We start from the raw sequence: 17,288 nt of genomic DNA on the forward strand, positions 1-17,288 counted from the left end.
TGGGGATTGATGGATACCGAAGATGTTCAAAGAGGCTTGAGCAATAAAGAGCCTACCCAAAGGCTCCAAAGAAGATGTTTTCGAATTTGGGTAGTGGCAAGAAGCCTCCACAGCAGGTCAGTACATTTACAACTCTTGGAATTCACCAGAAGTGCTAATTCATGTTCCTCAGGAAATGGTCCAAGTTGGTATGTGCTTCCCCCGCCCCTCCAAGGTTTATTGAGATTCAGCACGAGATACAGAGCTCCAAGGATATTGCTGATTTATTTCTTGTGATATAGAGAGATCCGAGTATGTTATTTCACCTACCTTTCATGGGCCTTTCGAATGCCAAATATAATCCAATCCCAGCCAGCTAACAGGGTACCAGCTCAACGTCACCTTTTTGGAGGACTCGAAGCAATGAGAAGAAGCGCCCGTCGTCGGAGAAAAAGGGGGAACGAGACCCGAATATGGTTGTAGGGGCTTCTTATTCTCATGCTGATATGCTCAGCAAAGTCGACTCTATGTATGTACATCACCAGAATCCAGTATGCCCCGCTAATACTCTACAAGGTCATTGGGTTCAAGCTCCTCCCGCCCAAGGACACCACCTCACTCTTCGAATAAGTCAGACGGCAGACACGCATCTCAGTTGTCGAAATCAGCTCTTGGGTCCACATCTTCCCCGCGGCGAAATTACTCGGGCTTCACGTCCAGCACCAATAATGACTGGGGTGCGAATGAAGAGGATGATGAGGATGAATATGGCTATGATAATAATGATGGGGACGACGACTTTGGGCTTCCAAGCGTGTCAAGTACGAGGCGGAAGCCAAAAAAACCGCCTGGTGAAGCTTCCGAGCCTGTCGCTGCGCTAAGTCCGTGGAGGACAGACATGGGGCAGTCTTTGGGTGCACGGCGATACTCGAACAGCGCAGACATAGCTATCGAGCGCCCAGCACCATCATACCCAACCACCAAGAAGAGTGAGGGCAAAATCCTCAGACCACAATACAAAGAGATCTTAAGGGACCCAGCAAACTCGTTACATCTCATTCACCACCCGCCAGTGCCAGACGGCGCCACACAGAAAGAAGTGGACGTACACAGTCACCGCATAAATAGGATAAACAAGTTTAAGAAGATATTACAAGCGACCTCGATACCTCTCCAAGAACTACGCTCGGCGTCATGGAACGGAATACCCCAAGAAGTCCGCGCGATGACGTGGCAATTACTGCTCGGGTACCTCCCTACGAGCAGCGAACGGCGAGTAAGCACATTAGAAAGGAAGCGTAAGGAATACCTCGACGGCGTACGCCAGGCCTTCGAAAGGGGCGGGGGTACACCAGCGGCCCCTGGAAAGGCTCGTGGCTTGGACGAGGCGGTGTGGCATCAAATCAGCATCGATGTGCCACGCACAAACCCGCATTTGGAGCTATACGGCTACGAAGCTACACAGCGGTCATTAGAACGAATACTGTATCTGTGGGCAGTGCGGCATCCCGCGAGTGGCTACGTGCAGGGGATTAATGACCTTGTAACGCCGTTTTGGCAGGTCTTTCTAGGAAGTTACGTTATGGACTGGAATATCGACAGTGGCATGGACCCTGGGCAGCTACCCAAAGCCGTTCTAGACGCGGTGGAGGCGGACTCGTTCTGGTGTCTCACGAAACTCCTGGATGGAATTCAGGACAATTATATCTTTGCCCAGCCGGGTATTCAGCGGCAAGTAGCAGGGCTACGTGATCTAACCGCGAGGATAGACAGTAATCTGGCGAAACACCTCGAGAATGAGGGTGTAGAGTTCATACAGTTCAGCTTCAGATGGATGAATTGTCTGTTAATGAGAGAGATAAGCGTGCAGAATACGATTAGGATGTGGGATACATATATGGTAAGTCTCCTCCCACCCCTTTACCTCTTCCAACCCAGCTAACACCCCACACAGGCGGAGGATCAAGGCTTCTCCTCGTTCCACCTCTATGTCTGCGCTGCCTTCCTCGTGAAGTGGTCCGATCGGCTCCTCCACATGGATTTCCAGGAGATCATGATGTTCCTGCAAAGCCTCCCCACGAAGGAGTGGACGGAGAAGGACATCGAGTTATTATTAAGCGAGGCTTTCATCTGGCAGAGCTTGTTCAAAGGGAGTCAGGCGCATTTGTCGGGTGTGCAGAGTCAAGATAGGGGATTGGGCGGCATGGGTGGCATATAGACACACTATAATAGGGACACGAGTTCCGCCGATATTTGGTTAGATAGTTATGGGGCAGTGGGCTGGTCACAATGCACTCAGAAATTTCTTGCCAAAAAAGCCTGGATTTATGAATCCTCGATTATTCTAGAGTAACACCAAATCCAACACCAATACTGAGCCCAGTATCCATACGCCGCCCATCCCAACATCATAACCATCCATACTCCAACCCCCTTATATATTACCATCCCACCCCCCAATCAAGCAAAACTCCCCCTCCCAAACAACCCCCCAACAGCCTTCCTCCTCCCCTCAACCCCCTTCAAAAACCTCTCCTGCCTCTTCCTCTCCCCCTCCCTAATATCCTTCGTCCTCTCCTCCTCCCTCGTAAAAAACGCAACCCCCTTCCCCTTCTTCGGCGCCGCCTTACTATCCCCCGCAGGGCCCCCACCAAAACTCCCCGTCGATGACGCAGCAGAGCTATTCGTCGTCGCGCGCCTTAGAAGCGGCGGAACTTTAAACCCAGCCGTGGCTGAGGAGGCCGCAAAAGCTAGGCGCGTTGCAGATGACATCTCGGTGCTGGACTGGCGCTTGAGCGACATGCGGTCCACGACTGTGGCGCCGCTGTGGCGCCGTGCGAAGGGGTCGTGGTTCTCCTTCCCCTTGCCGCTGTCAGTGGACTCCGTGCCTTCGATCTCGATGTCAGAGTCGCTGTCCTCGGCGGGAGCGTGCATCGCGTTCGGGTCATCGATAAGACTTGACACTGAGGCGCGGATCTCCGAGAGGCTGGTTGGACGCTTGGAGGCCAGGGCCTTGGTGCGGCGGAGGTTGGGTGGTAGACGTGCTTGGGGCTCTGTGGTGGCTTTGCGTTTGAGGGCGCCTGGGGCAGCGTCGGGTTGGCTGTTGGGCACGACTGTTGCGTCCTGGCTGTCCTCGTCGTCGACGATGGGCTGGGACGACGCAGCGTTCTCGGCGTCCACGATCTCGTCGTCGAGGAAAATCATGTCTTGATCATCACCACGATCCTCGATTGCTCGGAGGAAGGCGGCTCGCTTGGGGTTCTCAGCGATCTTGCCGATTTGCTCGTCTTCGAGGAGGGCCTTTCGCATCTTCGCGAACTCGCGACGCTTCATGCGGCGTCTCGCTTCTCCGTCGTCATCGGAGTCGCTGAGATCGTAGTCGGCGCCTCGCTTCTTCCTCAACATGCCAGATGTGATGTCCTTGAAGAGCTTGTTGACCTGTTGCTCATCTGCGGCACGCTCGCGGTCCGCGTAGAAAGCGGCCAGCTTCGTCTCATCGAAGTGTTCGCGCTGCTCGTCGTCGATCATGGCCTGCACAGCCTCGTCTTCGCCTTCTGACTCGTCGTCAGATGCACCACCGAGACCAGCATATTCGTCTTCGGATTCGGAAGCCTGGTCTTCGACCATTTCCTTGGCAGCGGACTTTTTCTTGTCAAAGTCGGCGATAGGAGCCGTCTTAGATTTTTTGGAAGCTTTGCGCATGGTTTCGAAGATATTGGAGACCTCGAAGTCGTCGACTGGTTCCGCTTCCTCGTCGTCTGACAGGACAGGAGCTTGGACTCTGCGTTGAAGCTTGCCCTTTCTCTTCATGATGGGTGACTCCATAACAATGTCCTCGGTTTGGTCTGGTGCTGGAGTTCCTCCAATCATAACCGTGTCGACAGTGGACATAGGAGGCTCCGTATAACGGCCCATGATCGGCGACATGAACTTGAAGCCTTCGTCTTGAGTTGGCTCCGGAAATTCGGAATGCTTGCTTGGGGTTTGCTGAACTAAGCTATCGAAGCCGTGAATTTGCGACTGAGAGAAGTCGAGTTGGATTCCTTGAGTCTCAGCCTGAGTTGCCTGCGTCGCAGCGACTTGGTCAATTTGTACTTGGCTGCTCTTGACGATGCCTTGAGACTCGTCATCCATAGTAGGAGTGAATCCGGGGAATTCAGGAGGGGGAAGGTTGCGAAGGAAAGCAAGAGAGTCCTGCTGGGAGTCCAGGCGTTGAGATGGTGACTCCATAGGCGTAGCATCGAAATCTGGCTGGGTGTCCATGGTCCCAGCAAAGATTTGCGTCAAACCAAGGCCGGCTGGGCCTGCCACAGTGATACCTGGAATGAATGTCTTCGTTGCCGAGCGGAGAACAGACATAGGCGCGGCAGGGGATGTTGTAGCAGTTGCCTTTGGCCCAGGGGTGTTCATCGGTGCCAGTGCAGGCGACTGTGGAACCGATACATCGTCTTCGTCGTCTGAGATAACGTTTGTGTTCTTAGTTCTTCTCCGAGCGACTGCGTTTGGTGCATCTTCCTCATCTTCGTCATTAATGAGACCGCTCGCTTCGACTTCTTCCTCTTCTTTCTCGTCCTCATCTTCAGATGCTTCATCATCAACCAAGGCATTAGGCCTGGTTGCTTCGTCCATATTCGCATCCTCCATCTCCTCGTCTTCCGAGCCACTGTGCTCTTCCTCGTCATCGGCTTCGTCTTCTGAGCCAGAGGCAGATAGCTGTTGAGAGAACCTCTCTGCCTCTTCTTGCCATTCCTCGTCATCACTATCATCCATATCAAGTGGGTCAACTTCGCCGTTGTCTTTCCTGTGCTTCTTCGCAGCAGCCTTTTCCCCCTTTGCGATCTCCTCGCCTTCTCTGCGAGCTTTTGTAATCATGTCCTCCACATCCTCAAGCTCTTGCGCTCTCTCTTCTGCTGTTTGAACAATGATACCCCTATCACGGAGTGCCTGCAGCCGCTCCTCTCTTTCGCGGGTTGCTTGCTGTCGGGCACGCTGCTGCAAAGATGCTTGTAGCGCAGAATTGCTGATAGATGGCTTCGCATTCTTCTTGTTCCGATTCTTCGGTGGCGGAGAGATATGTGCCAGCATTCTAAGTGCATGAAGACCATTGGATTCCCGGGCCTTGTGAACTGGGGCTCGGTCGAAAATGGAATCCAGGTCTTTCTTGGATCTGTATTTCCATGCGAGCTGGGGTTTCGATGGAATGATTTCTAAATCGTCATCGGAACCAGAGTCACCGCCAAAGCTTACGTTGGCAGTCGAGAACTTTGGTGCTTTCGGCTGGGTGGTGACAGGTTGAATTTGGGGAGCCGATTCTGTTGGAGTAGGGGATCGTCGGATGGCCTTGCCTTTTCCGTTGTCGAGCCTGCGGCTTGAGGGTGACGATGCGACATGCGAAGAAATCATATCTTCCACTGTAGGGAGTGGGGCCTCCTCATCCTCAGATAGCGAACCTGTAGGCAACGAGACAGTTGATAGTTCGGCTGGGGGTGCGGATTTATGAGCTGTGAGGCTTGGAGATAGTGGAGAAGTAGGTGGTGTTTCATGCATCTCAGCATCGGATTGCTGCGGCGAGCTAGATGTTGCTGGTTCTTCCACAAACCCTTCTGGCTTGTAGTTAAATCTCGCGAAAAGACTCGACTTTGTGATCTTCTTTTTTGTCTTTGCTTGGTGGGCCAATTGCATGTTCCTTGCCATGCGTTGTGTCTCTCGGTGTATCTCTTCGACAGCTTTCTTGCTAGCTTTTCTCGTTGGTCGAACTTGTTGTGTCAATCGCTGTCCTCCTTCATCATCGCTACCAACCAAGTCGTCGTCCTCAAGCAGTGCCTGTTGTTCAGCGGCGGCCTTCCTCCATGCCAAATCGGCAGCATCTTTTGCGGCGCGTTCCTGTCGTTTCGTCTCAAGAAGCGCCTTGAAGCGGTCGGTCGAAGTTACCGCAGATAGGTCCACAGGCAAGTCCTCCGAGTCGGAATCCGCTGGTGGTGGGCTTCTAGTCTTCTTGGGACTGGGCGATGGCGATACGAAGAGGCCGCCGCGACCAGAGTCTAGCGACCTGGGAGGGCTCGGCCTGGGCGAACTTCTTTGCCGTATCCGATGATTCGACCGGGATGGAACGACAATATCCTCGTCGTCACTTGCATCCGCCTGGTTTGTGGTTTGTTCCTCCTGTGCTGGTTTTTTCTCAGTCATCAGAGACTTTAGCATCCTCTCCCTTGCAGTCATGCCCTGATCGCCAGCGTTGCTTGTATTATCGTCGTTCTCTGCCTCCGACTCAGCTGCTGCATCATCTTCGCCCGATGATGTTATACCCAAGAATCTCCTCCTCCTTTCTGCTTTCGCCTTTTCCATATCCTTCCCCTGTTCGACATCGCTGTCGCTCATTGCTGTGACTTCGTGTTCTTCGGCGTCCCGTGAATCGAGCATTCTTCCTGCAAGTCGTCCACGGGCACGCGGTTTAACCACCACTCCCCCTTCAGAGTCGTCATCGCTCGATTGTGCTTCGCTCGCGAGGTCGGATAGTGGCAAGGTCGTCTTCGAATGGATTGGTGAAGACGCCTCGGGAGCAACATCCATCATGGCGACTGGAGCAGCCATTGTAAGCTGTAGTTCCGGGATGCGAGGAAAATCAAATAATTAATTGACGCTTATTTGTTCATTGGTAATTAGTAATTGGTAAGGTGTGTAATAATTTTCGTGTTTATATCGTGTTTGTGTTTGTGTTTGTTGGATTTCAATACTGTGGAATTGGTGGAAGAGGTAGATATAAGAGAGCAGTGGCTGGGTTTGAAACCGCGATAGGCGATAAATGGCTGTCAACGCGACGCGACGCGATTTTGGTGACGCGAAGGGCGGCGGCCGCTTCCGCCGTTAAGTGCGCTTGGCGCTAACCTTGAAGGGTCCAAGTCCCCTAACCCCGCCATCTCCGAACATCACATAGACTCGAAATGATTAACTTCAACTTCAATATATGGCATAAATCAAGAATTTCATGTTGTCCTCCAGGACGCTGATATATTGTATTATCTTCTCATAATAGCTAAATTTATTCGTGCCCAAGATCGATAATTACCACCAAGTACTTTAATCAGACACCATACATCATGGGTCTTGTAGACTTCCGGCGGTTCAACGCCAACAATTGGGAAACTCTCAGAAGACACCCTTTGGCTGAGATCTCAGGAGCTCTTGGGGACCTAGGCACTCTTCTCCCTCTGATGATAGCCCTCGCCGTCCAAAACTCTATATCCCTTTCCAGCACCCTCGTCTTCTCCGGACTATGGAACATCCTCACCGGCGTCATTTTCGGAATCCCACTCCCAGTACAGCCGATGAAGGTAGATCCGCCTCTATGGCATGTTTCGTCATAGAAGAAAAGAGACTAAGTGAGAATTAGGCCATAGCTGCAGTTGCAATCTCGAGATCCTTCACGATCTCCGAGACCGTCTCGGCGGGGTTCTTCGTGTCGGGAATTGTCCTCATATTTAGCGTCACTGGACTATTACACTGGTTCGCCAGCGTCATCCCTACTCCGGTCGTGAAAGGGATCCAAGTCGGAGCTGGAATGTCGCTGATCTTATCAGCTGGAACATCGCTCCTCCAACCACTCGGTTGGACCTCGCCGTCGTGGGCAGACAACCGGCTCTGGGGCATTGGAGCATTTCTGGCACTTCTCTGGACCCACAGCTTTCCACGGTTTCCTTACGCACTCGTGATTTTTGTTGTCGGGATTGTTCTGTCATTTCTACTCACGGGGTCTTCCAACCTGCCGTCGTTGGCAATTTGGCATCCCCAGTTTCTGGTCCCATCGTGGGGTTCGTTCAAAACGGGAGCCATTGATGCTGGACTTGGGCAGCTGCCTCTTACCACTTTGAATTCAGTCATTGCTGTTTCATTTTTGTCTGCTGATCTCCTACCTCACCTTCCAGCACCGTCGGTGACCTCTCTGGGTCTTAGTGTTGGACTAATGAATCTAATCGGAGGGTGGTTTGGCGCAATGCCCGTTTGCCACGGTTCCGGAGGACTCGCAGCACAGTATCGATTCGGTGCTCGAAGCGGGGCTAGTATTATCGTCCTTGGGCTATTCAAGGTAGTCATGGGTCTCATATTTGGTGAAACGCTGGTCGGTTTACTACATCAGTATCCGAAAAGCCTACTCGGTGTTATGGTACTCGCTGCTGGAATAGAGTTAGCGAAGGTCGGTGAAACGTTGAACAACGGCGCCAGAGATCTGTGGGAGGGGTCGGAGGCCGCGGGGCCGTCGGTGTTGCAAGGTGGATCGGTGGCAAATGCGTTTAGGATGCCGACTGACGAAGAGAGGATGCAGAGGTGGACGGTAATGGTGATGACTGTTGGTGGGCTTCTGGCTTTCAAAAATGATGCTGTTGGTTTCCTCGCTGGAATGCTGTGTCACTGGGCGTACAATCCTCCGTCTATATTTAGACGTCAAACAGGATCAAGGTGGAACTTCAGGGTCCCCAAGATCCCATGGAGGCGCAACACCGAGGAACAGCCATTGTTGTCATCGCCTTGATTAACGCTATCATATTGGCGTTGGTAATGTAGAACTTGTGTGGTTCGCCGTCGGCGATGCATGTATGGCGGAAATCCAATGCAAGTGTACTATCACTCAGTGATAGATGAGGTAGAAGCTTCGTGAGAGTACCAGTCTAGGTGTTAGGCCAGGAGGCATAGCTCAAATAGCCATTCTCGAAACTAAAGTAAAGAAATGCGTGGAAGCATAGTTCAAATATCCATTCTTGAAAAACAAAGTAAAGAAAGGCGTGGAAGCTGCCGTCCCAATATAAGTTGATGGGGATAGATAGTTATCTTCTAATGAACTGAAAAAGATCAAAAAATAAAAAAATAAAGGAAGTGTACCGGAATTGAACCAGTGAGTTATCTGTATCCACGGGATTGCTTTCAGATGATAGACTTGTACCCAACGTACAGTGGAAAGTTTACAAATCAGGCCTGCTACCGTTACGCCAAACACCCCTTTGTTTTGATGGTGGCCTCTTCAATGGCCTTATAGCCTTTCGGCTGGTTCGTATTTGGTGCTAGAGATAAGGGGGGGTGGGAAGGGGGGATAAGGGGGAACAAAGGGGCGAGCTGTGAAGGGGCGAGCTGTGAAGGGACGAGCTGTGAAGGGGCGACACCGGGGCAAAGGAGGAGGCGGGAACAAGGGGATACGAATATTTGGTGAATTTGTATATCCGACGCCCCCTTTCCCAACCGACCTCCCAACCTCCATCCTCATTCTCCCAACCGAGCAATCGAACACCCTCCCCCTTTCTTAGGCAACCAGCAAGCGAAACGCCGACTCCCTTCCCAAGCCAACCACCCAACCTCCATCCCCAGGTCACCCGCTCTAGCACGCCCAATTTTCACTTACTACCCCCTTAACTCCCAACAACGGGTATACCGAGCCAGTACAACCTCACATCTCATCATCAACCAGCATGAACCCCATTCCTCCTACCCCATAACCCATAAACAAAAGGAAAGAACAAAAACAAAGAGGCAAATGAAAGCATATAAACTCAAACATCAAACAGAGAGACAAAACGCGCGAGCGAGTCGATAAAGACCCTCTACTCTCCCATAGCCTTATTCTTCCTCCGCTTCCCCCCCTTATCCTCCTACCCCATAACCCATAAGCAAGAGGAGAGAAAAAAACAAAGAAACAAATAAAAGCATATAAACTCAAACAGAGAGAGAAAGCGCGCGAGGGAGTCGATAAAGACCCGCTATTCTCCGCTACCCTTATTCTTCTTCCACTTCCCCCCTCTTATCCTCTTCCCCCCCTACCGCCGCAATCTCCTCCCGTTCACCCATCTAGCGAACCTCCCCCCCTTCCCAACCCGCTCCTAACAACCCCCAACCTCAACCTCCAACCTCAGGCCACCCTCCCACCCATCTAGCAAACCCCCCCCCCCTCCCCCCAACCTTATAAACCAACTTACTCCCATTCCTCCCAGCGGCACAGTGGCGCAGTGGTAGTACCACTGTCTGGACAATCTGGCCAGCGGAGGATATAGAGGTTATGGATTCGACACCCGGATGAAAGGGAAAAAATGGAAATAAAAGAAAGAGCTTGGAAACGATCAATAAACGACAAAAAGTAAAATCACAAAGTTGATTTTCTTCCTCATCAGATATTAAAAGAATATCTGATGAGTCTTTTGCACTTTTGTGCTTTGAACTTAGCTTTTTGTTGTAAGGTTTGCTAGTCAATGTTGTGGTCGAAGTAAATAACTGTATGGGACTTTCCATGTTAAAAACTCGATAGCACGGGGCTTTTGAAATTCTGAGATTCTGACTTAATTTTTTGATATGGGTTTTAATATCTACGCAAATATTAATATTTTACCATTATTGCCAAAAATAACAACGAATTTAACAAATAAATATAAATAGATATATGAGATTGCATTATATATACAGTATTAATTCAAAGAACTCTTATCTCAGTTCAAATTCACGTCGTGGGCCCGGCCCCCTTTCTTTACCTAGAACCGCGGAGGGGGTGTGATTCCATGGGAGGGCCACATTAATAATCAAAAGTCACAGCAGACGACGTAACTTTGGAACCCACATTGAGTGGATAATAAGTTTATATTTGTACATTAATGCCCGTATGCCAGCGAGCGTTGCGTACGTAACTGAGTTTTGACACCTCCCCTCTCCAAATGCAGAAAAAGCAACTCTCCCCCCTCCTATTAAGATAGCTAATTCCCTTCCTACAACCAACCGGCAAAATCAAGCCATGCGCCGCCCAATAGTCCGGTTCTAATTGGTATTAGTTTTTCGTCGTTTTTCATGCTCCTTTCCTTTCCTAGACTTGGTCTCGCCAAGGTCCTATTTCCAAACCCTTTCTACCCCTGTTTATTAGGTCCGTCGCCGGCGCCGCCGCCTTCGCCGCTCTTGAGAAACATAGCCTTGAAATCGGCATTGCTCTTCACCGCCTTTTTCTCCCCAGACTCCGCGTTATTCCCATTTACGCCATCGGCAGCCGCCTTGCTGGGTCCCTTAAAGCCCAGGCCCCTTTTCACACCTAGCCCTCCTCTCCCGCCGGCTCCGGGCCGACGAACCGTTGGTCCCGCCTGCATAAACGCCGTGCGCTGTTCCGGCTGCGCTTCAGTCTTCTTCGCACCCCCGCCAATAACAATGCGATCCGTCTTCCTCTCTTCCCCCGACGCGAACAGGTCCTTCAGTCCGCCAGTTCTCAGTCGTCGCCCGCCGACAATCTCGTACCCCTCGAGCCCCAGACTCGCCTTCCCGGCCGAAGCAACATCCTCAAACTCAACGATCGCACCTTGGTGGTCTGGTCGCAGCACGAGCTTCACTACGCGGCCGTACGGCGCGCAAATAGCCGATAGGCGCGCGTCATTCACAGTATCCGGCACGTTGAGAAGCGTGATGGTACGGGCTGTGATCTCAGCTCTGGACTGTCCGGCAGCATGTCCATGGTTGTTTCCAGCAGCCGGCGACCCAGCACCCGACATCCGGGAGTCAAGGTCGTTGCTCGGTGCCGGGGACCCCGCAGCTGAAGTGCTAGTGGTAGCCGTGGCCTTGAAATTCGTCGCAGTCGCGAGTTCGACGGTCAGAATCTGCGACCAGAACTTCGTCTTGTCTAGCTCGAGGGCCTTGGTAGCTTCTTCTGCCTTGGCGAAGACAACGAAGGCGGAGCCTTTACTCTTGCCTGCAATGTTGCGGAGGATGCGGACAGATTCCACAGCGCCGTATTTCGAAAACACAGCCTGTAGGTCATCCTCGGACGCGCCGCGGTCAAGGCCGGCAATGTGGATCTCTCGTCCCTCAAGCATGGCGCCCTCGCGCGGCTTCTTGCGGCTGGGGTCAGAATATTTGGCCTCGACTTTGTATTTGCCTTCGAGCATCTTGCCATCGAGGGCAGTGGCAGCGGCCGCGGCTGCGGCAGTCCTGAACGAGACATAGCAGAAGCGGCGGTGAGTGTTATACTTGAGACTCGGCCAGCGGAAGGAGAAGATTTCACCGCAGTCTTTAAACAGGTTGCGCAGGTAGTCCTCGTCGGCAGTGGGCGGGTAGTTGGTAAGGTAGAGCGTGAGGCCCGTGCCCGGTACGACAGATATCTGCTTCTCGGCGAAGTATTTGCCATCGCGGAGGAGAGCGGATTGGACGTCTTCGACGGAGCGGAACTCGATCAATGCGGTTGCCGATTGCTTGTCAGATTCAGGTTTGAGTGTAAGATTGTTGATGTGTCCGTATTCCTTGAAATATTGCCTCACCTTCGTCTGAGTTGCCTCCAAAGGAAGGTTGGAGACGAGGATGCTTGTATTTTCGCGATCGCGTTTGACGCTTTGTGCATCTAAATCTTCGCCTCCTGCCTTAACTTTCTTGGCGGCATTGCCATCCACTTCAGCAGCAGCATCTCTCTTCCTCTTCGACCCCCCCAGAGATTCATCAGCTGGAATCGCTTCGGCGGGCTGGACAAGTCTTTGCTGCTCTGCATAGGCTGCAGCTGCCTCCGCGGCCTCCCGCTGTCTCCTCTTCGCAACTCCTTTACTGTTTCGGTGAACAAAATCGATGGCGTTTGCAACCTCGACTGGGAACTCGTATGTGCTACAATGCGAAAGGTACATCTCCATAATCTTCTCTGGCCAATCCAAGGTCCGTCTCTGGATGGCCTGCTTGAGCAGAGCAGCTGCGAAAGGCCGTGTGTTGTCTGTATGTGGCATATCCATCTCCCACTGGTAGTACCTCAGCCAAAACTCGTAACTGTCGCCGTGCGGCTTAACCAAATCATGCCACTGCGAGCGTGCTTCAGTGATGAGACCCTTCTGCGTTAGATACTGGATCCAGCACCGTTGGATCTGGAAGGTAGGGTCGCCTTTGGCATTCTTTCGGTCGGCCGGCTCTCCCCAGTGCTCCACGCCGTCGAGGGCAGATGGCATTCCAACATCCGCAAGATCACCATCCTCGTCAGTGGCATCCCTATCAACAGCTCTGCGTCGTAGATAATTACACCATGCACCGTACACCATGTACACATCTGTCATGCCATTGCGGTCTAGCTGGTCAGAGCTTGTGGCGGCATGCTTGATCTGCTCTACGTCTCTGAAGTCAAGATGTTCGATCTCAGCGCGCAGCATGTATCGCGACCACAGCATTCCTGACCACGGACAGTGCTTCACCGATCTCTGTAGAAGTTGGAGAATATCCGGGCAATCCTGTGGACGGCCATGGGACGCACCAATGTAGCCATTGACAGCACCAGCATAATCTTCCCACAGCGTAACATCAGTAGGGAGGATGAGGAGTGCTCTTTCGTAAAGCGCAAAGCAGAGAGCAGGGATTCCGTTCTTCTTTCGGCTCTGGATCGTCTCCCACTCCAAGTATTCTGTAAGAACAGCCTTTTGCTTCTCCTGATCGCCAGACTGCACAGATCGTACGAGGCTCAACTCCTGGTCCTCTCGCTGTCCGTATATTTCCTTGGCATTCTTCGCAAGCTGTGTACTGCGCACCATCGTCTCCTCCCAGTGCGCCTCGTCGTATCTCGTCACAAACGTCGAGAAGGCCTGAGATGTCTCCTCCCACGTCGCATGCGGCACCTGAAGTCGATCCAGATACAGTGACTTCACGCGATCCACCGCAGCTGGCGATGGTGCCTTGGCAAGCAGCCACAGCTCAATCGACATGTATCTGTTCCACAGGGAATGGCTGTCATCAAGGCGGTAACGGATAGCATGCGCGCCCTGCTGCCACAGATCGATGGCGACAGAGAGAGAGAAGACCTCCTGGCCCAGGTGCTGCTCCTCCTCTGACCAGCCCGCATCGGAGGACTGGCAATCTGTGTGTAGCGACCAGATCCATTCGCAGTATTGCACCCACAATCGCAGGCTGTATGGCTCGGCGCTCACGGCTCGCTTGTACAGCTCCACGACCTCGACTCGCTGCTCCAGGTTCGCAGCGCTGCGACTGCCCTCGTCCACGAGCGACACCCACGCATCCTCTCCTACAGGTTCACCCATGGTCGTCTGTTGGTCGTCATGGAAGGGCTTGGCGCCAGGGTCCGTTATCAAGCCAGCTTGGTCGTCGTCGAAGGTAGCGAGGTGTGCGACCTTGTAAATATGAAGATTCGACGAGATGGGAGAGCAGTTGTAAGGCTTCTAAGGCTTCCAGGTAGTAAATCAACGCGTCTGTTCGTATTGCGCGCGATCATGGCGATGTGGAACAAGGTATAAGGCCACCAACCAGCCAGTAGCAACTTCTCACAAATGCCGGCCGGAAGCGGACTAGCGCCGATGTTCTGCCCAGCTTACCCGCCTTGGCCTGGCTCGAAATTCTACGGGGCCGAGACGACAAACAACCTCACGAGCCGCAATAAAATCATCAATGCAATGCTCAGCACCAGCAATATGAGCCTCCCTCTGCGTACCAGGCGGGTGGCTACCTCCGGTGCGTCTTATTAACCTCCAATGCCAACAATCCCAGTGCTAATATTTTCATCCAGTCACCTCCTTCACCTCCTCGATCCCCCAATACCGCACAGCATTTTGGAGCTCAAAAGGCCGCGATGAGACCCCCACGAAACCCGCTCCCCGCGACCAGCTCCACGAAGAGTTCGTAAAAACCAAATCCGCCGTCCCAGTGGCACCGAAACGCGGAGCCCTCGCCTCCTCCTCCATCTTCGAAGACGAGACTGTCGCCGGTCCAGTCACCACCACCACTGGACCTGCTGCAGCTCTCCGCAACCCGCGCAATATGGCCGCAGCGCTCGATCCTGACCCAAGCAGCCGCGAGCGCTGGCAGCGCAAGATGGTGATTCGCGAGATCACGGCGCGCGGGCGGTTGAGCAAGAGCGAGACCCTGAAGCGCTCGGAGCGCGTCAGCCACAGCAAGAGTCACAATTACCAGACGAGCGTCAAGAAGTTGGGGCCGTTGGCGAGGCAGATTACTGGGAAGCCGCTGGAGGAGGCGATTGTGCAGATGCGATTCTCGAAGAAGAAGGCTGCGCAGGGCGTTAGGGAGCACTTGGTGCATGCGCGCAATGAGGCGATTGTGAGGAGAGGGATGGGGCTGGGGAAGGAAGACGGCTTCAAGGCTGTGCAGATCATGACAAAGGATGGGAAGAGGATGAAGATTGAGGATCCGTCGCGGTTGTACATTGAGCAGGCTTGGGTTGGGAAGGGTGATTACGGAAGGACTCCTGATCACAGGGCACGTGGGCAGATCAACATGATGAAGAACCCTACGACGCGTAAGTCCGAGCCGAGATTGAGGCAGTGTTTTTGAATATATACTGACAGTCGCAGATATCCACGTCGTCCTCAAGGAGGAAAAGACACGTATCCGCGAGAATCAAGAGCGTGAGGCTAAGGTCGCAGCACGAAAGACGTGGGTTCAACTCCCGAACCGCAAGATCACGTCGCAGAGGCAGTTCTACAGCTGGTAGAGGGGTCGTCGGGTGCGAGTGGGACTTGTAGACTGTAGAATAGGTATATTTACTGTACAATACTAAACTAGACTAAACTAGATTTTTCTAAGATCATGATACGGAGTGTATAATACTCCGCAAATGGCCCAGAATCTAGTAACTTGCATGTCGGTTCAACGAGCGAATCCAAGGCTCGACCCTGACCAAGTATGTCCTTCTGCTCCTATTCATTGGGTACTCCTCACAGATTAGACTGTCGAAGTTGGAGAAGCAGGTCAACTGCTTCCTTCGCTGTCCCCCACGAGGCCTGGTACCCAGCACCGCCAGCACCATAGCTATGGACGACAGTCTTCCCATCCATAGCCTCCCTCTCAACCCTCGCTCCTCCATTCCTGCTCGGCCTCAACCCAAGACCATGCCTAATGACCTTCAAATCCTCTGGCTTTCCCAGCTCGGGACAAAGCTCACAGCAGCGCTTCTTGATGTCCTCTGCTAGATCAAGGTTCACTTCTCCCGTCCACACGCCATCCAGTCTGCAGCCGCCAAGGATGACGCCTCCGTGCTTGCCACGAGGGAAGACGTACGTGGTATCTGAGTGCGTCCGTTGTGGCGAACGGAAGTACATCCTCTCTATCGGTGTCTTCGGGCTCTCGACGAGGATTACTTGCCCCTACATATTGTCAGCAACAACCCATAGCATAGAGAGTTGTCAAATATACCATAGTTGGGTAAAGTTCCTTATCCTCAACTCCCTTCAGGCTATAACTGCCAATGCCCGTGCAGTTCACGAACCCTTCTGCCTCTGGAAACTCCTGAAACACCTCCCTGATGTCCCCAATTACCTTCCGGCGAACTTCTACACTAGCCTTAATCGCCTCCGTCAAAAGCCTGATTAGAATTAGCCCTTCTCCTCTCACTTATGTTCTCTAGTCTCCCCTCCAAGGATCCATAAACAGAAGACCTACCAAGGCAAATACGTCGTAACATCCACCACAAAAGTATCCAACTCATACCCAAACTTCACCCCCTCAGGCAACTCCTTCACCTCCCTCAACCCTCCCACAAGCTCCTCATACCAAATCTTCCCATCCGGGCTCAGCACCCCCGCCTCCTCCCTCTCCTTATCAAACATCGCCCGAATCGGCATCCTCCTCACCCCCGCCTCCGGCCTCCCATCCGCCAGCTCCCCAAACTTAACATACGTAACCGCATCCCGCGCCTGTGCGCGCCCTCCATCAGTGGCCACGCTCAGCCAGTTCGCGCCCGCCCAGGGAGAGGCATATGTTAGCGCTAGGTCTCCGGGGAGATGGTGCGCGACGAGTATGATGCGCGCGCTTGGGGAGCGCTTTTGGAGGGTTAGGGCTGTGGTGAGGCCGATGACTCCTCCGCCGAGGATGATATAGGCTAGTATTGTCAGATTTGGCTGTTTGAATGACTGTGAGGGGATTGTGAGAGGGCGTACTTGGTTGAGCCATAGCTGCGGGGATGGCGAGGCTGCGGTTTTTTACGAATCGGAATTGATTATTTTTCGGCTGGGTGGGATGATAATGGGTAGTTTCTGTAGTCTGCTGATATATTAAGAAATATTTATCTGATAAAAGAAGTATGAGCAAGAAGTATGATTAAGTATAAAAGTTCTAGTCTCCGAAATCGCTGTGGTATTGCCGTCGTAGATGCCTATCTGCCCCTCATTCAGCCTTGTCTCGGTAAAGGGGAGATATTGGTTCTCCACCAAGATTATTGGACATATCGAGATAGTGCGCCACTTTTACAGGATAATATTGATTGGGAAGCAGTGAGGTCGTGTGATGTTTTGGAAGGGTGGAGTGAGGCTGAGATAGACGTGAGCGGCTGTTTATACTTTACTCATGGACATGAGAATCGAGATCATACGAGT

General features: G+C 52.6%; 6 protein-coding genes across 6 annotated transcripts; 3 read left to right on the forward strand and 3 right to left on the reverse strand.

The window, feature by feature from the left end:
• The first annotated feature begins 11 nt into the window (after positions 1-11).
• GYP1 (GTPase-activating protein) lies at positions 12-2,357 on the forward strand. Its single transcript, XM_018273852.2, has 6 exons — positions 12-116; positions 173-188; positions 282-291; positions 371-508; positions 556-1,879; positions 1,934-2,357. Exons 1-6 carry the CDS (start codon positions 75-77, stop codon positions 2,195-2,197), a joined length of 1,794 nt encoding a protein of 597 aa, XP_018131104.1. The 5' UTR covers positions 12-74; the 3' UTR covers positions 2,198-2,357.
• Positions 2,358-2,439: 82 nt separating this feature from the next.
• VE01_04379 (uncharacterized protein) lies at positions 2,440-6,762 on the reverse strand (the record flags this gene model as incomplete). Its single annotated transcript, XM_018273853.2, has 1 exon — positions 2,440-6,762. The coding sequence occupies exon 1, from the start codon at positions 6,568-6,570 to the stop codon at positions 2,440-2,442; it is 4,131 nt and encodes a 1,376-aa protein (XP_018131163.1). The 5' UTR covers positions 6,571-6,762.
• A 144-nt stretch (positions 6,763-6,906) lies between these two features.
• On the forward strand, positions 6,907-8,849 carry VE01_04380 (uncharacterized protein). The gene is made up of 2 exons (XM_018273854.2): positions 6,907-7,310; positions 7,370-8,849. The coding sequence occupies exons 1-2, from the start codon at positions 7,077-7,079 to the stop codon at positions 8,504-8,506; spliced, it is 1,371 nt and encodes a 456-aa protein (XP_018131223.1). The 5' UTR covers positions 6,907-7,076; the 3' UTR covers positions 8,507-8,849.
• A 1,726-nt stretch (positions 8,850-10,575) lies between these two features.
• Positions 10,576-14,177, reverse strand: PRP24 (Splicing factor). The gene has a single exon (XM_018273855.2). It carries the CDS (start codon positions 13,983-13,985, stop codon positions 10,851-10,853), a length of 3,135 nt encoding a protein of 1,044 aa, XP_018131224.1. The 5' UTR covers positions 13,986-14,177; the 3' UTR covers positions 10,576-10,850.
• Positions 14,178-14,231: 54 nt separating this feature from the next.
• On the forward strand, positions 14,232-15,595 carry MRPL22 (mitochondrial 54S ribosomal protein YmL22; the record flags this gene model as incomplete). The annotated part of the gene is made up of 3 exons (XM_018273856.2): positions 14,232-14,412; positions 14,468-15,214; positions 15,270-15,595. 3 exons carry the CDS (start codon positions 14,232-14,234, stop codon positions 15,407-15,409), a joined length of 1,068 nt encoding a protein of 355 aa, XP_018131222.1. The 3' UTR covers positions 15,410-15,595.
• On the reverse strand, positions 15,442-17,226 carry VE01_04383 (uncharacterized protein). The gene is made up of 4 exons (XM_018273857.2): positions 16,854-17,226; positions 16,357-16,795; positions 16,111-16,279; positions 15,442-16,061 (listed from the first exon to the last, which is right to left on the reverse strand). The coding sequence occupies exons 1-4, from the start codon at positions 16,864-16,866 to the stop codon at positions 15,633-15,635; spliced, it is 1,050 nt and encodes a 349-aa protein (XP_018131118.1). The 5' UTR covers positions 16,867-17,226; the 3' UTR covers positions 15,442-15,632.
• Between the last annotated feature and the right edge of the window lie 62 nt (positions 17,227-17,288).

Source organism: Pseudogymnoascus verrucosus (assembly GCF_001662655.1).
Source record: "Pseudogymnoascus verrucosus strain UAMH 10579 unplaced genomic scaffold scaffold_17, whole genome shotgun sequence".
NCBI lineage: Eukaryota > Fungi > Ascomycota > Leotiomycetes > Thelebolales > Thelebolaceae > Pseudogymnoascus > Pseudogymnoascus verrucosus.